Source organism: Mustela nigripes, chromosome 13 (assembly GCF_022355385.1).
Source record: "Mustela nigripes isolate SB6536 chromosome 13, MUSNIG.SB6536, whole genome shotgun sequence".
In the NCBI taxonomy this organism is placed as follows: domain Eukaryota; kingdom Metazoa; phylum Chordata; class Mammalia; order Carnivora; family Mustelidae; genus Mustela; species Mustela nigripes.
The window spans coordinates 107,127,934-107,144,057 of record NC_081569.1 but is presented as its reverse complement, the minus strand read 5'-3'; the positions used below and the strand labels follow the sequence as shown (position 1 = coordinate 107,144,057).

General features: G+C 42.8%; 1 protein-coding gene across 1 annotated transcript in view; it reads right to left on the bottom strand.

Moving 5' to 3' along the window:
• Window positions 1–16,124, bottom strand: part of PRKCH (protein kinase C eta) — a 224,408-nt gene that overhangs the window by 17,755 nt on the left and 190,529 nt on the right. The window contains exons 11-12 of the mRNA XM_059373336.1: window positions 10,560–10,698; window positions 9,790–9,978 (exon numbers count right to left, since the gene is read on the bottom strand). Of these exons, the coding sequence (XP_059229319.1) occupies window positions 9,790–9,978; window positions 10,560–10,698 (328 nt within the window). The remainder of the gene's footprint in view (window positions 1–9,789; window positions 9,979–10,559; window positions 10,699–16,124) is intronic.

Below are 16,124 nucleotides of genomic sequence, written 5' to 3'. Positions count from 1 at the left end.
TACCCAACTTTTGCAGCAACATGGACGGGACTAGAAGAGATTATGCTGAGTGAAATAAGTCAAGCAGAGAGAGTCAATTATCATATGGTTTCACTTATTTGTGGAGCATAACAAATAACATGGAGGACATGGGGAGATGGAGAGGAGAAGGGATTGAAGGAAATTGGAAGGGGAGGTGAACCATGAGAGACTATGGACTCTGAAAAACAACCTGAGGGTTTTGAAGGGGTGGGGGGTGGGAGGTTGGGGGAGCCAGGTGGTGGGTATTAAGGAGGGCACGGATTGCATGGAGCACTGGGTGTGGTGCAAAAACAATGAATACTGTTATGCTGAAAAGAAATAAAAACAAACAAACAAACAAAAAACATGGGAAGAGGACCTGGATAGACATTTTCTCAAGGAAGACATACAGATGGCCAAAAGACTATGAGAAGATGCACAACATCACTCATCAGCAGGGGAATAAAAATCAAAATCACAATGAGCTATCACCTCACACCTGTCAGAACGGCTAATGTCAAAAAGACAAGAAGCAACAAGTGTTGGCAAGGATGAGGAGAAAAAGGAACCCTCATGCACTATTGGTGGGAATGCAAATTGGTGCAGTCACTATGAAAATAGGTATGGCAGTTCCTTGAAACATTAAAAATGGAAATACCATATGATCCAGTAATCCCACCTCTGGATATTTACCTAAAGAAAACAAAAACACTAACTTGAAAAGATATATGCATCTCTATGCTTATTGTCACATTTTTTGACAATAGCCAAGATACAAAAACAACCCAAGTGTCCATCCATAGATGAATGGATAGAGATGTGGGGTATATATACAATGAAGTATCACTCAACCATAAAAAGTAATGAGATGTTGCCATTAGTAACAACGTGGATGGACCTAGTAATGTATTATGCTAACTATAACAAGTCAGACAGATGCTGTATGACACACTTATATGTGGAATCCAAACAAAACAAAACAAAACAAAACCAGAAAAAGACTCCTAAATACAGAAAATAAACTGATGGTTGCCAGTGAGTGGGTGGAGTGGGGGAGGATGGGCAAAATAGGTGAAGGAAATTCACAGGTATAAACTTCCAGTTATAAAATAAATAAATCATGGCATTAAAAGGAATATAGTCAATAATATTGTAATCATTTTGTATGGTGACAGAAGGTAGCTACGTTTATTGTAGTGACCATTTCATAATGCATGTAATTATTGAGTCACTCTGTTATAAAACTGAAGCTAACATGATATGGTATGTTACCTATACATCAATTTTAAAAAGGTACAATTTTTGTCAATGCCATAGCTTAATAAGTGGTAGCCATTATTACTACCTTATATACATATCTATGTTATATGTTCTTGTATTATAGCAGGTGTTGACCGAAGTGCTTCGAATTCGTTCTGTATAATATTTATAGGGACCCTGATTATCATTCCCATTTTACAGATTGGAAAACTGAGGAATAGTCCAATCTGTAAGCTGTTCAATGCCCCCCAGTTCGGGAGTGGTAGAGCTGGGATTCAAACCCAGGTGTATCTAGCACTAGAAGTCTTTGCTTTCAGTCACTGTGCTAACCCTCCTCTTAAGGCAACCAATCTTCTCATTTGGATTCTGGATTAAAGAAACCAGTGTGGACTGACAGGTCAGGAGGAATCACAGGATAACATCCAGGACCTCATTTGAATAAGAATACACAGCACTTTGTGTGCTTTCCGTTACACCTCCTTCGCTGGCCCCTGGAACCAGGGGTTACTGAGAGAAGGGGGAGAGAAACCAGTCTTGAACCTAAAGAATCCTTTAGTCTGACTACCTTGCTTTACTTGAAACAAATGGGCAGTCTTTATACTGGAGAAAAGAAGATAAAGGGGCACTGTTGAAATTTTCAAATACCAGGAGAGTTGTTGGCAGCAAGAGGCACTTCTAAATAAAAGAAATATGTTCAGGGAGGGGGAATTAAAGGGACATATATAAGCTTATAAGGGCAATTAAAGGAAGTTTAATACTCGATGCCATGAAGTGACAGAAAGGGGTTTCCCAGGAAGAGCATGACGGTCTTACTAGAAACATCTGAAGAAGAACTTCTGGGATTTGGCAAGGATGCCAGATGCCCTCCATGGCATCAGGTGGGAAGGGAGACCAACGAACGGCCTCCGCGGACTATGGGCTGTTCACAAGATTCTACAGTCTTATCTTCCCTTTTGTCTCTTTTCAGATTTGTCATTAAGATTTCTGGGAGAGAAGAGCTAACATTCTGACATGAAGGTGACTGTAAGTGGACTTGTCTTTGTGAAAAGTAAAATGAAACAAAACTTGCTCAAGCTAATCTCCTGGGGCTGGTCATGAAGAAGGGGGCACATCAGTACATTTGGAAAATACCAATGGATCAACGTCTATACTGAGAAGTTACTTATAACTAACCTACATCAGAATATTCCTTAAGTTTCTCCAGAGACACAGTACACGGTGTACTTTATTTTCTCCTCATGAAAGCCAGTAGAGTAAATGCCCTGTCCTGTTGCAGTTCCCGTAAGGGGGCAGAACCAATGCTAAAATCTACAGTGGGTTTGATGGCCCTATTTTTCATGCTATCCGTGATTAGAATCCAACAGCCTTTCTGTGGGCCTCTACATAACTCCTTTTCAGTGCTTCAAACACTCTGATTTTCCTGTGTTTTATAATCATTATAGCTTCCCCTGAGTCTCAAGTCATAGGACAACGTTGGTTTAAAAAAAGGCAAAGGTCAGAGGTGAGTCCCAGAGATCGAAGTCCAAGGTCAGGCACTTGTGACAACACTTGTGTTGGCCAATATGGTTTTATGCCTGGCAAATGACTGTCTCAAGCATCCCTGACTGATGGGGCAGGTTTTACCACTTTCCTGAGTGTTAAAGGAAAAGAAAGCTCTACTCACTCTGGCCACTCCACAGGCCCAAAGCACTTCTTCATTTCGGATGTGATTCCCCCCAAATACAGCTATTTAAAGGAAGCAAGTACTAAACAAGGGTCCTCTAGAGGACACAACACAGTGCCTTTTACTTCCTCCTGATGAACCTAGGCCAACACCCTTCTTTTTATAGGATACACATTATCTGTGGTATCCAAACCAAACCTGACAATCAACTGCTAAAAATTATTGATCTTTGATAACTGGAAAGGACACATGAAAGAAAACAAAGTATACTAGTTATATTCACAAGAATTTTTCCAGCTTCTGACCCACAGATCTCTGTTAGCAAATCACCCCATAGAAAAGGGAGCATAGAAATGCTCCTTTTACAAAACCTCTGATATCTTTACCCTCATGGATGAGATATGGAAATTAAAGAGGCAAATGGTATTAGTACTCCATTTAAAAAAGAAGAAGAAGAAGGAAAAAAAAAACCCCAAAACAAAACAAAAACTCTTTCACACTGCCACCCACAAATAAAACATTAGGACCTCTATTCCTAAGTAAACTTATGAGCTAAAAGGAGGAGGAGGGAAGCTGAGAGCAGTATCTTTCATGAACTATGATAAAAAAAAAACACAATAAGTCTGTGGGAGGATCAGTGTGCTGGTGTTTTTCTGTCTTCTGCAAACACTAGCATTGATCTATCTGTAAGGAAATGGTTCATTTCTGAAAGATGTTAACTGCACTAGCAGTTTCAGTAAGAGGGCTGTGGAACAGCTCAATTTCCTCACATGGGAACTCTAGTCCCAGTAAAGCGCTATCTGGTTGCATGTTAACCTTCTCTCTTGCTAAAGGATCTTTCAGTAATTTCTTTTGGATTTTCCCCGTCACAATATTGGAAAATCAATTCTAATGATCCAGAGTTGGATTCTCTACCTGGTCCTAGTTTTTCCTCCACTTCCTCAGCCTCCTTCAGGCTGACTGTCTCCCTTCAGCATCTCGAATTCTGCCAGGAGGAGAGTGGGGAATGGAGGGGGTCAAATTCAATGCTGCTCTCATCAACTGCCTGGCAGCAGACATGGGACACACTTGATCCCAGCATTAATTGTGATTCTCCCTTCGTGCACAGAGGCAAACAGAATTCCTGCAGACAAGGCACAGATGATGAAATCTGAGAGTTGTGAGGACAGATCAAACCCACACAAGCACACACACACTTTAGTTCCTATAAAGCTTAGGAACAAAAGCACTCTGTAATCTCCCTCTAATGCTGAGTTTACAATGCCTCCTGAACGGACAAAGGTGACTCAGGAGAATACAACAAACTTTTTTCAGCACTTATGTAACCTGGCTACCTGTGTAATCTCAGAGACAAGGGCATTGACTTCACCTGAGTCAGCACCAAGACTCGTGATCCCTAGCAGGAGATGGTGTATCACAAAGGAAGACTCACTTCACAGAAAGGCCCTTCTTAAGCTCCGTGGACTCGTGAGGGCTTCCCCAAGTCTCAGTCTCTCTCTCTCTCTCTGGAGCTACATGAGGGAAAACTCAGCGCAACCACAAAACTTCTAAACAAACTCCGTATTTTCTTCTGTGTTACAATTATTAGCATTTAGGGATAATTTAGTGCCAGTTAAGGAAACTCAGCCAACAGAAAGCATGTATTATTCTAAAACCAAGGGAAAGAAAACTTCTTTAAAAATCAGCTTTAAAGACATAAACCGGAGTGTCTTTACACAAGTGTGTCTTCATATATCTTTTCTGTGTTAATGTCTGTGGGTAGTGCCAGTTTTCATAATCTATAAGTGTGAATGGGTGGGACTGTTTTGCTTTTAGAGCATGGACATGTGAACATTTCACATACACATTTAAAGGGAAGAAGAGAAATGGGAGACAGAAGGACAAGCAAGAAAAAGTCTTCCCACTGCAGTTTTCTTGTGTATGTGATGGTTATTTTTAGTTGTAAGGATTACTGGTTAACGATTTGGGAATTTTTCCCAAGTAGAAGTCCTGGGCTAAACACTGTTTTTCCAGCTCCCCTCTTCCCGATGGTTCTATGCCCCAGGGGTGTGTCCTCATAGGCAAGTCCTCTGCCTCTCGCCCTGTCTATATGAAATGCCTGGACATGCACACACTAAGAACTCAGAAGTTCACAACCTTGAGGGGCGGGTGTAAAGGTGATCAAGGGAAGGACTATGGTCGAAAAGTAACATCGATTTGGGAGTTCTGTTGGGTACAACACCGGTGCCCATCCTGTTCAACCACTCACTTTCTATGGAACAGGGGACAAGAACACCCCCTTATCCCCACGTCAGGGGACTCACATTATTATACCATACCAAGCAAGCCACAGGGTCCTTGACATCCATGATTCTATGGTATGCTACAAAAATGGGTATCCAAACAGTTTCTACAGATAATAATACCTTCCAGTTTAAAAGGTAAGAAGGAATTCAGAAAACATTTTGTTTTGAAGGGGGAAAAAAAGGCAACCAAAATATTTATCAGACACCAATTCCAGGAACAGGGCTAACCTTATGTTCCAAAGAAAAGAGCCATCAGGAAATCTCAGAAGCCAAGTGGGGGATGGCTCACCACACTGAGTGGTTCAGGGAGAGGATGTGAAAGGTTGGCTTGGAGATCTTGGCCCTTCCTGCCTTGGTGGAAAAGGGCGGATTCAGCCTGCAGGAAAGGATCCCATAGGGCAGCAGGGAAGCAGCTCAGGGCAGAGCTCACCAGAGACGGCTGTCTTCTTCACTGCTCTTTATTTAAAAATCCTTCTTTGGGGGACACATAGTTATTCAACTTGGGGTTGAGGAAATACTTCTTGGGAAGGCAGGGCGACTGTTTATGGCTGTTAAAGAATGAATATGCTAGGGGTGCCTGGGTGGCTCAGTGGTTTGGGCTGCTGCCTTCGGCTCGGGTCATGATCTCAGGGTCCTGGGATCCAGCCCCTCATCGGGCTCCCTGCTCCGCAGGAAGCCTGCTTCCCTCTCTCTCTCCCTCTCTCTCTGCCTGCCTCTCTGCCTACTTGTGATCTCTGTCTGTCAAATAAATAAATAAAATCTTTAAAAAAAAAAAAAGAATGAATATGCTAAAACCACAGATAATTTTATCTTTTAGCATAAAAATGGACACCCAGTCCAGGACCTTGAGACTCTTACCAGCAATAAAAAGGCACAGTTGGATCCAAATCCAGATCCATCGTGTTGTAACATGCCTCAGAATTTCCTTCCTTTTTAAGGGCGAATGATCGTCCACTGTATGCATATTCCACATTTTGTTTATCCATTCATCTCTCAATGAACACTTGGATTGTTGCCACCCTTCAGATATTGTGAATAATGCTGCCATGAAAATTGGTGTACAAATATCTGTTCAAGTCCCTGCTTTTAATTCTTCTGGCAATACATCCAGAAGTAGAATTTGTAGGCCGTGTGGTAATTTTTTTAATGCTTTGACAAACTGCCTGCCATCTTGTTTTCCACAGTGGCTGCGCCATCTTACCTTCCCATGAAAACTGCACAAGGGTTTTAATTTACTTGTTTAAGGTGCTGAATGGCCTTTGGTGAGTCATAATTTCCCTGGGCCTCAGTTTCCATATCTATAAAATGAGGGGATTAGAATGGACAATCTCTAAAGTTTCTTCTAGCAATAAAAAACTATATTGTTCTAATTAAATCAAGTAGCAATTAAAGCCAGAAAGGAGTCCGAATAGTTTATAAGCATGACTTGATACCTTAAACCTTCTTCCTAATACAATAAACAAAGTAAACATTTTTCAAAGAAAAGGGCAAAAAATCTAAAAATCTTTTCATAGACAGCTGCCATTGATGATGGTAGTGGTCACCTCCCAAGCATTTCCTCTGCTGAACACTGTTCCACACTAACTCATGCCCCACTTGCACAGATAAGGAAACTGAGGCATTGCAGAATTACACTATATGCCCAAGGGAACACAGCCAGAGAGCAAAGAGCCAAGATTTTCACATGGGGACAGGTTCTTCACCACCAAACCTCCTCAGTGTTTCTCCTCAAGTCCTGAGTGTTCTTAACTCTTTTCTTTCTTTTTCCTTGATCACACTTCCATTTAAATGTCTTAGCCCTCTGCAAAGAATAGCTGAATTTCCTCTGCTGTGGCATTTAGGCTTCTTATTTTTAGGCACAGAGGCTGAAATGTACAAAACTGTCCCAGAAATCCTCTGGGTGAATGCTTTTTAGTAATTTTATCTGATACCTTTTCAAGTGTTTTTCAGAAAATCACTTTTAAGGGACACTCCTTAAAGGAAGAAGAAACAGGATCCTTATAGTATTCTGGATAATAGTCTTATGACGTGGATTTTATTACCTTGATTTTGCAAGCAAAGACACTGAGATTCAGAGAGGTGTGGTAGCTCACCCAGGTCACTGAGCCAAAATAGAATAGAGCTGCGAGGTAAGCCTGTCACCAAGTGAAGCCCACGCTTCTTCCTACAGGGAGACACCCCACCAAGAACACAGAAGGCCACTTAGGAAAATCACTGCAAGGTCAATGACATATCACAATCTCAGGCGCTGTCTCTACCCAGTTGAGCAACTGGTGTCTGAAAGAAAAATAAAGGGAAGTGAAGAGGTTCACAGGTTGCCCGGAGCAAATCTGCAAGGAGAGGGAACTCTGTCTCCAATGAAGATTAGACTCTCTGTGGGCACCAGAGGCTCTGTTTTCTCTTAGAGCAAAGATTGTGGAGGGAGGATATTACTGGATAACAAATATTCTAGTTACAAAACAAAAATTTTATTTATATATATATATATACATATATATATATATATATATATATATATATATATATATCTCAAAGATAGAGTTAAAGTAATTGGACTTACCTGGTTAAGAAGAAACCATCTTACTAGTTCCATATGGTTCTTAATCTTGCTGAGTACTAATTCTAGGTTTTATAAGGATTGGGTGAGGGAGAGTAAGATCTAGGTCCCAGACTTAGTTGGGAAAAACTCTCTCAAGAGGATTCTGAAATACTAGAATAAAGTTCAGGACTTCTAAAATTTTGAATAAAAATATTAAGAGAAGGACATGTGAGTGACGGCCAATTCAAATGATAAGGTGACTTCAAGATTTCCACCAGATTCTGACAAAAGGTAGGAGATATTTATCAGAGAAATGACCTGCATTGTTAACCCTACATAGAGATCATTAACGTTTCTTGAGGCATAGACTGACTTATTTCCTACCCTTCATGATACTTAGCATAATGACATTTATATACCAAGCCAACGATGGACATTTCTTTATAGTTTGAACCAGTATTTTCATTTGAATTATAAACTCTGAGGTCTTTCTTGTAAAACTTAAAAATGCTACATGAGCTACAGTAATTGAATTGAATACGTATGCCATGAAAAACAATGGAAAAAAAAAAAAACCAGTAATGACGGTAGTGGTTGTCAGCCACAGGGGGTTAGCACACCTGAAGAGCCAGATTATGGACCATGGTACTGGAGAAGTAATAATGCAGCATAAGCCTGATCCTGTAGCATGATTAGGTTGTGTTAAAGTAGCTTAGGTCATTGGAGTTGGCTGGGGCCAACCTAGGTGAGTACAGTTCCTTTCCAGAAGTTTAGATGTTTCACAGCACGAATCCACAGAGACAAGCCCTCCTTTGTCTTTTATTGATGAAATTATAAAAGCCACACTGTCTTTGTTTCCTGAGTCGAAAACTTCTACCAATGATACAAATCACTTGTTCTTGCGAAAACAGGCTAGGTAGGAGACATTTGGTAGAATCCAAAGTGACTTCACTTTTGTTTCTATAAGAGATTCATGTTTCCTCAATATCAGGAGAGTTCTGGCACGTAGCCTTGAGAATCAAGTTACCAATTACAATTCATTTTGGCAATATCTGCCCGAGAAGGATTTCTATGATTATCTCACTTGTAGTGATAGGGAGAACTCTCAGGGACAATCATGCCTTCAGCCCCAGTACATGGTGACCTGTATACAAAATGTTCTTGAAATGGCACTGATTATGACTGAAGATTTCTAAAGAGAGATAAGTCTCCAACAAGATAGCCAGTATTTCCCAAATTTAGTTTTTGGTCTCAAATCACTGAAAAGGATGTAACTTCTAGGGGTAATTCTTAACTCCTAGAAACTATCTGACAGAGAATGGATTATTCTGGTCTTTCCCTACTTGATCAATTGTCCTTTTATCCATCTTTATTCCTCTATGTATCTAGTACATGATAATACATGATTTGTGAATCCAACTAACATGGTTCTAGGAATGACAGAGATCACATGTGCTCTTTCATTTTCAACATAAAAGCATCAAATCCATGTTTCCTCCTCTCTTCAAAATAAGGCTTCCAGAACAGTACATGCATGCAAAAAAGACTTATTATGATACATTAACCTCCCTGCCCCTGACTCCTGGGCCTGGCACCTCATTTATTATTCATTAGAATAATATGGACCCACAAGAAATCTGCCTCAGTCAGGAAAACCTCTCCTGGCCTCGCCCAGCACTAAGGGAAAGACCCCTTCAGCCCGGAAACACAGTCAAAACCCAAACAAAGCAGGAATGGCATTCACCTGACCCAACCCCCTGGCGTGTCCTGACTGTGTAAAGGGGGTGCACCACTTCACCTACGCTTCAGCCACAAGCTAAAAACACTAGATACTCAGCAAACGTTATCAGTGGCTCGCAGCTGGCCCAGAAAGAACTACTGCACCACAGAAGACACTCTGGTTCTTTTCTTCTGCAGATTAAAACATATCCTGCAGTTAGCACTGGTTGCTCACCAGTGTGAGGTGCTGGAAGGACCCAAAGAAGCATGCACAGCCAGCTGGTTTACCATAGGCTGGAACTGGCTGGGTAAGGCACACTTACAGATTTCAGGATCCCTGTGGCATCTTCATGGAGCCAAGTAGGGTAGACCACTTCATCATTCAGGATGGCCTCAAAGAGGTCATCTTCATTCTCCGCCTCGAAGGGTGCGTGACCACAGAGCATCTCGTAGAGCAACACGCCCATCGCCCACCAATCTACCGCGGGTCCGTAGAGCATTTCCTGGAGGATCTGGGCAGAGGGGGCAATGGGAGAACATCTGATGAACACATGGGTCCTGAATGACTAGGGAAAACAATGGATTGGGCAATAGGCTACATTTCATCTCTAGAGAGTGGTCTCTTTTCTCTGTGGTTCAACTCAGAGGACTTTCCACCCCGGTCATCAAACATCTGTGGCCTGTTTCGGCCAAGGTAAAGGCAGGTACAGATCCAAAGCAGAGAGGGTTTGGGCATGGTGTCCCTATAGAGGGACGAGGACATTGGGCTCACTCACTCGCATGGGGAAGACAGAGGGACTTGTCTTTACTTCGCTAAGTGGGGCTGGGATCAAAGCACCGAGCAAGTGCAACGAGGAAAATAAAGCGCTGTGAGTAGAGCACACTCTGTCCTCTTTCAGGGCGAAGGCCTAAAGCCCCTGCAAGGTTTACACAAAATCTTGAACTCAAATCATTATTTGTAGGAACCAAGGACATTTTCAGGCACCCTTTACCCCGTGAGGCATCAGATGTCCGCTTTCAGCGCACCCACAGAGCTTAGTGCACAGAGGCAGCCCGTGGCATTGATGCTCAGGATTCCCCAAGCTGTGCTCACCTCTGGTGCAATATAGTCGGGTGTGCCACAGAAGGTCGCTGTGGTGACTCCATTACAGATGCCCTCTTTGCACATGCCGAAGTCCGCCAGCTTACAGTGGCCCTCATGATCCAACAGCACGTTGTCCAGTTTGAGGTCTCTGAAAGAAAGAGCGAGCAGCATATGTAGGACGGCCAGGCCCCATACCCCGATGGGCTGGCTTGCGGGATGAGTGATAAGACCACACCAAGCAAGCTTCCGGCATCCACCTCAAAGGAAACAAACTTCTCTGGGTTATCTTGGAAAAAGCTTTGGGTCAACTCTCAAAGTTTGTCTCATGGTTCCTAGACAATGGTCCCATGTGAATAGGTCACCGCGTCTAACAACCGAGAGGCGATGGTTCCCCCTCATGGTGGGAGGGGGGTCTTCATGGTCGCTATAGAACCTTCCTTCTGGAGCCTCACCCCTCCTCCCCCTGCCCCCCCCACCCCGTGGGCTGTGGTGGGGCACCCATGGCTCTGTGTTCCTACCCCTGCTCTGGGAATCAAGTTCTGCTGGCCTGCTTGGCCTGAGGGAAAGATTGGTGTCTGTCCAGCCTGGGATCACATTTCAGCTCCGAGAAGGGAGGGGATGACCAAGCTGGCGGGACCAGTTTCCAAGCTGTGCCCTGGGAGCTGACAAGTTGATACAGCCTAACCACACAGGTCTTCTAGAGAGCGGTCACCGGAGACACCCAGGAATGAAAATGGAGTCCTGTTTTCTAGGAATCCCCGTTAAGTGAGATAAAAGCAGAGGAGTTTTCCAGGCACACATCAGTGGGGACGCAGAGCAGTCCTCCTCTCTGCTTGGGGCGCTCCTGGCAGCAGTCTCCCCAGGAGTAAGCAGTGTAAGCAGAGGTGTGCTGGGTCTCTGCGCACCCACTGCAGAAAAGCAAGCGTTTCCCACCCTAAACCAAACCTGGCCTCGTTCCCCACCTCCATACAAAATCCCACTTTCCAACAAGCAAGTGTTTTCAGTGGGCTGTGATCCGTGGAAAGTTTCCTTCCACCACAGCCCCCACACAGCAGAAGCTAGACGTATGTAACCCATGGGAGGGAGGACTTGCGAGACGCAGGGCAGCGGGTGGGATGACTGAGAGCCTGTACACGGGAGGGAGGCCACTGCCAGGAGTGTGGTCTTTCTCAACTGTTCTTTCAGGAGTGGTCACAGACCCTAGGCCCTATTAGCGCCTGCTTGTCTGGATCCCCAGGGACAGACAGTGCACATCAGAGGTGGTCAAGGTTAGAGATTAAAGTCTGCCTCCCCAGGAGCGAGCAAGACTGTGGGGGATCAGAGTGATCCCACGGGTGGCCTCTGTCAGCACCATGTTCTAGCCCAGCCAGCCAGGCCCGTGTGGACCTGTGCCCAGAGCCCGCTCTCCCACGTTGCCCAACAAGGTTATTGGGTCTCTGAATTCTCCTGAAGCTGTTAGCCTGCTGAGGGCTCATAAAGGATTTTCTTTGGTAACAGAAAACAAGTGCTAACAGAAACCTACAACGGTCTCAAGAACTGACCTGTGATTGCTCAAGGGAGTTTGTGACTAACATCCCAAGTTCAAGGTTTAATTGGATATTACTCAGTTGCTGTCATGGGTAGCAGGAATTGTTCTGGGAGAGACAAGTGCTTGTGATCAACATTGTAAGCCACCCAGAAACGTACCCTCTGCACAGAGAAGTCCGGGAACCCAGCCTCATGGCCTGGAAGACAGACCCGGGTGTGCAGGGGGAGCGACGCATCCCTATTACAGGAAGCCCGAGGCCACAGAGGGAGGTTATATACTTCAGTCCTGCCATTTCAGACTCATTTTTGGCATTCTTCAGAACTGTGTGAGGCCCAAGGGAAATGCCGTTGCTGGTTTCATACTAGGTGCTATCTAACAGACAAAACGTCCACACTGGGCTCCCAAAGGGCCTCAATTAAGAGCATATTATAATCCCAGGCTACCAGTTCTGGTAGCCTTTGTCCAAATATCTCACACTTTCTCTTTAAATTCTGTCCTGATATCCCGGGATAGTCAACGTTGTCCCTTGAGTACTCAGTTCATGCCTCCATGATGGTGCACCCGGCCAATGCCATATTCCAGAAGGCTCTGTCTGTGTACCTGTCTCCCCCCTTGCTGGAGCTAAAGCCTTCCTCCTCCCTCGCTCTAGCTTGGGCCTGGCAGAAGGTGCTGACCACAGAGATAAACAGAAGCATTTCATACAGATGACAGTGAGCTGTCCTAGCCAACTCAGAGCCTGTCGTATTTTTAGGGGAAGAAAGGAAGCTTCATAAACCCCACTGGGATCCTTGTTCCAAAGAAATTAAACTTAGACAAAGGGATGTAATTTACCCCTTAGAGATGGATTCCAGAGGGAAAAGAAGAATCCTGAAATATAAGCTCAAATTCTTCACTTTGGTGAAGCTGGAGAAGGGAAACTACTTTGGGAAAGGCAATTATGGACCCAATCATAATACTTTGCTTGCAGCCAGATAAAAGAGTAAAATGGTGACCGGGTTAAATAGATCCAAAGGTTAAAGATCCATTCATGGCCACGGTCAGCTTCCTTTCTAAGGGTAATCATTTTTACTTAAAAAAAAAAAAAAGGCAAAAACCACCCATGACTATGACTTTGAAATAGGCAGAGGTCAGTTTTTGCCCTTGGAGTAGTTCTTCCACCTCCAGTGCCAACATGTAACTCAACAGCCAAACTTAACAAGGCTACACAGTGAAGATCACAAGTTCATACAGGGCAGAAGCTCAGATCCCAAAATGCCAAATACACAATTATGGGCTCATCTTTCATTAGCGGATTGAACACCAGTATTTCATAGCTCTAACTTCTGTCATAAGCAGAGAAGGGTAGAAAGAGTTATTTTACACATTGTTGTTGCCAGGTAATCAGGGTTAAAATGCCCACAGTGGTTTCACAAAAGCATCCCAAGTAGTTGAGGACAAAGGAAATTCAGAAATTCTATTTATTGTGTTTCCACCATGAACTATTCCAAGAGTCATAAAACAGAACGACATGAGTCTTTCTGCTTAGATCACTGGAATCAGTGACTCTTCCAAAAGAAATAAAGGAAGGTGAGTTGAGAGCTGGCTCCTTGAATGAGAATAACTCTAAAAGACTATTCAGTAACTATTTTTAATGCATTTGAAAATTTATCATGGAAAATTTCAAATCTACACAAACATGCAGAAAATAGAACTCCCGTGGTGAGTTTTGTGTATACTTTCACTCCTGATCTCATCCATCTTTCTTCAAGTTTTGAAGCAAACTGAAGACATAAAATCATCCCATCTATAACTATTTTAACACCTGAATCGAATCTAAGAGCCAATAATTCAATAAAATAAAACTTTGATATTGCTTATTCTAATACATACAGTCAATATACTATTACAAGTATATTGCTTTTTGTGTGCTTGTTTGGGTAGGTGTGTGCATGTGTCCAGGGAACCTGAAGAAAGATTCTGTGGGTAAGAACAATAGTATAATAGTAGCTACCATACAATGAATGCTCACCAGGTGGTAAGTGCTTTAACCATATTATTTTATCCTCATAGCAACCCTCTGAGCTAGGATCTACAGCAACATCATTTAGTTACCCAAGGGTAAATCCAGGATTCAAACTCAGTTCTGCTCACCTCCCTCCAAAGCATGGTGTCATCACCCCCTAGAGCAGGCAAATAAACTCTCTGATATACAGGTATTGCATTGCTGGCTAATTGGAATAAGAACTACCCAAGAATCAGTAAGTATCCCAAGACTGAATTATGATAAAGGGACATTTTTGTGCACATCATTTTATAATTATTAAAATTTTACCAAAAAAAATTTTTTTTGCTTTGGTTTTTAGTTTGTGCATGGAGAGGGAATTCAATGGATTTTACCCAAACTTTGAATGTATGGGAGTAGTAATGTGCACACCAAATGTGTCTCTAGTGGTCAAATATTCAGAACATAATTCACTGCTCTCTTCTGAGGAGGAGAGGCTGGTGGATGGGTAAGGGTGAAGAAGTAGATGAAAAGAATGAATTTAATATTATAATCACAATTACATAACAAAACCATTTAGGGCTAGCTTGTATTTTGAATGTCTGGGTTTATATAAACTTGCAATTTCAAGGCAAGACTGATTGTGTTAAATTGGTAAAAGAATTACCAATAATTCTTGGGGCGCCTGGGTGGCTCAGTCAGTTAAGCATCCAACTTCAGGTCAGGTCATGTTCTCAGCATTGTGAGATGGCCCCCCCCAGGGTTTCAAGCAGCTCCGGCTGGCTCTGCTCTGGGTGTGGAGCCTGCTTAAGATTCTCTCCCTCCCTTGAGCTCCTACATGCACTCTTTAAAAAAATGGTGAAACATCACTGAAGTATCAAAAGTCTAATATCTGATTTTATCATCAATTAGATAGAATGCCATTCATGTATTATTTAACCCAAGATATATTCAGCCATTCACCCACCCCATAAATCTTAGAGGACCATCTCTGAGCCAAATAATATGCTAGGGGCTAAGAGTCCGGAATGAGACAGGAGATAGCTTGAACCTTTTAAGGCAGGGGCCAGTCAAAATTCCAGTTTTTGGCCTAAGAAGAAAGAGAAACCATAAGAACGTTTTACACAGGAGTTGGACAGCATTAACTTGTGATTTTACAATGAACCTCCAGCTACGACGTGGATGACAGGTTAGGGGGTGTTGAGAGAACTTGAGGAAACTAGCTGGAAAGCCACTGAAGTGTTCAGAAAAACAATGATGGTGTCCCGAAACAGGGTAGGGCAGTAAGGCAGAGAGAACTAGATGGTCCCAGATGGTAAAAGTAAAGGGAGGTAGTAATGGAAGGATAGAGACAGTAAAAGGGAAGAAGGCGTGAGCATGTTCTGGGCATGTTCTGGCTCACAGAATTTGTTTTGGACATATTGAGCTATTTTTTAGACATCCAAGTGGAGACATTTAAAGGCAGCTGAATATACATGGCTAGAAGTCAGAGGAAAAGCTGGGCTGGAGATATAAATTTGAGAGTCATTAGCAGAGTGTGGGTAAGTTCACCTGGGGAGAGGGAATGGAATGAGAAGGGTATTCTAAGGATAAGATCCCTGGTCTTTTTTACACTGGGTCCACAAATACCAGTGATAAATCAGAGCCAGAGTAGGTATACTGTTGAGTGCCTGGGAAAGTAAGCTTCCCAAGGACCCAACTCTTCTGCCTCCAAGTGGGCCATCCCTTGTCTTGCCAAGGCTTGAAGGGTTAGAAAACATTAACCCTTTACATTCAAAATCATCTAATGGATTCTTCCTAGGTTTGACCTTCAACCCCCGCTACGTGATGTGATGCCTTTGTAAGCGTAAACTCAGTATTCTAGTTTACAAAAGGGTTCATTGCCACATCTTTTGTAATAGCAAAAACTTGGAAATAAGCCAAATTATGTATTACTAGGGGAATGGCTAAACAAATATGGTATATCATGACAAAATTTTATGGAAGCTGCTAAAAAAAAAAGTCCTTTATAAAAGACTAAAAATGTAAAGACATTTTTAATGACAGAAATTTTATCTTTTGAAAA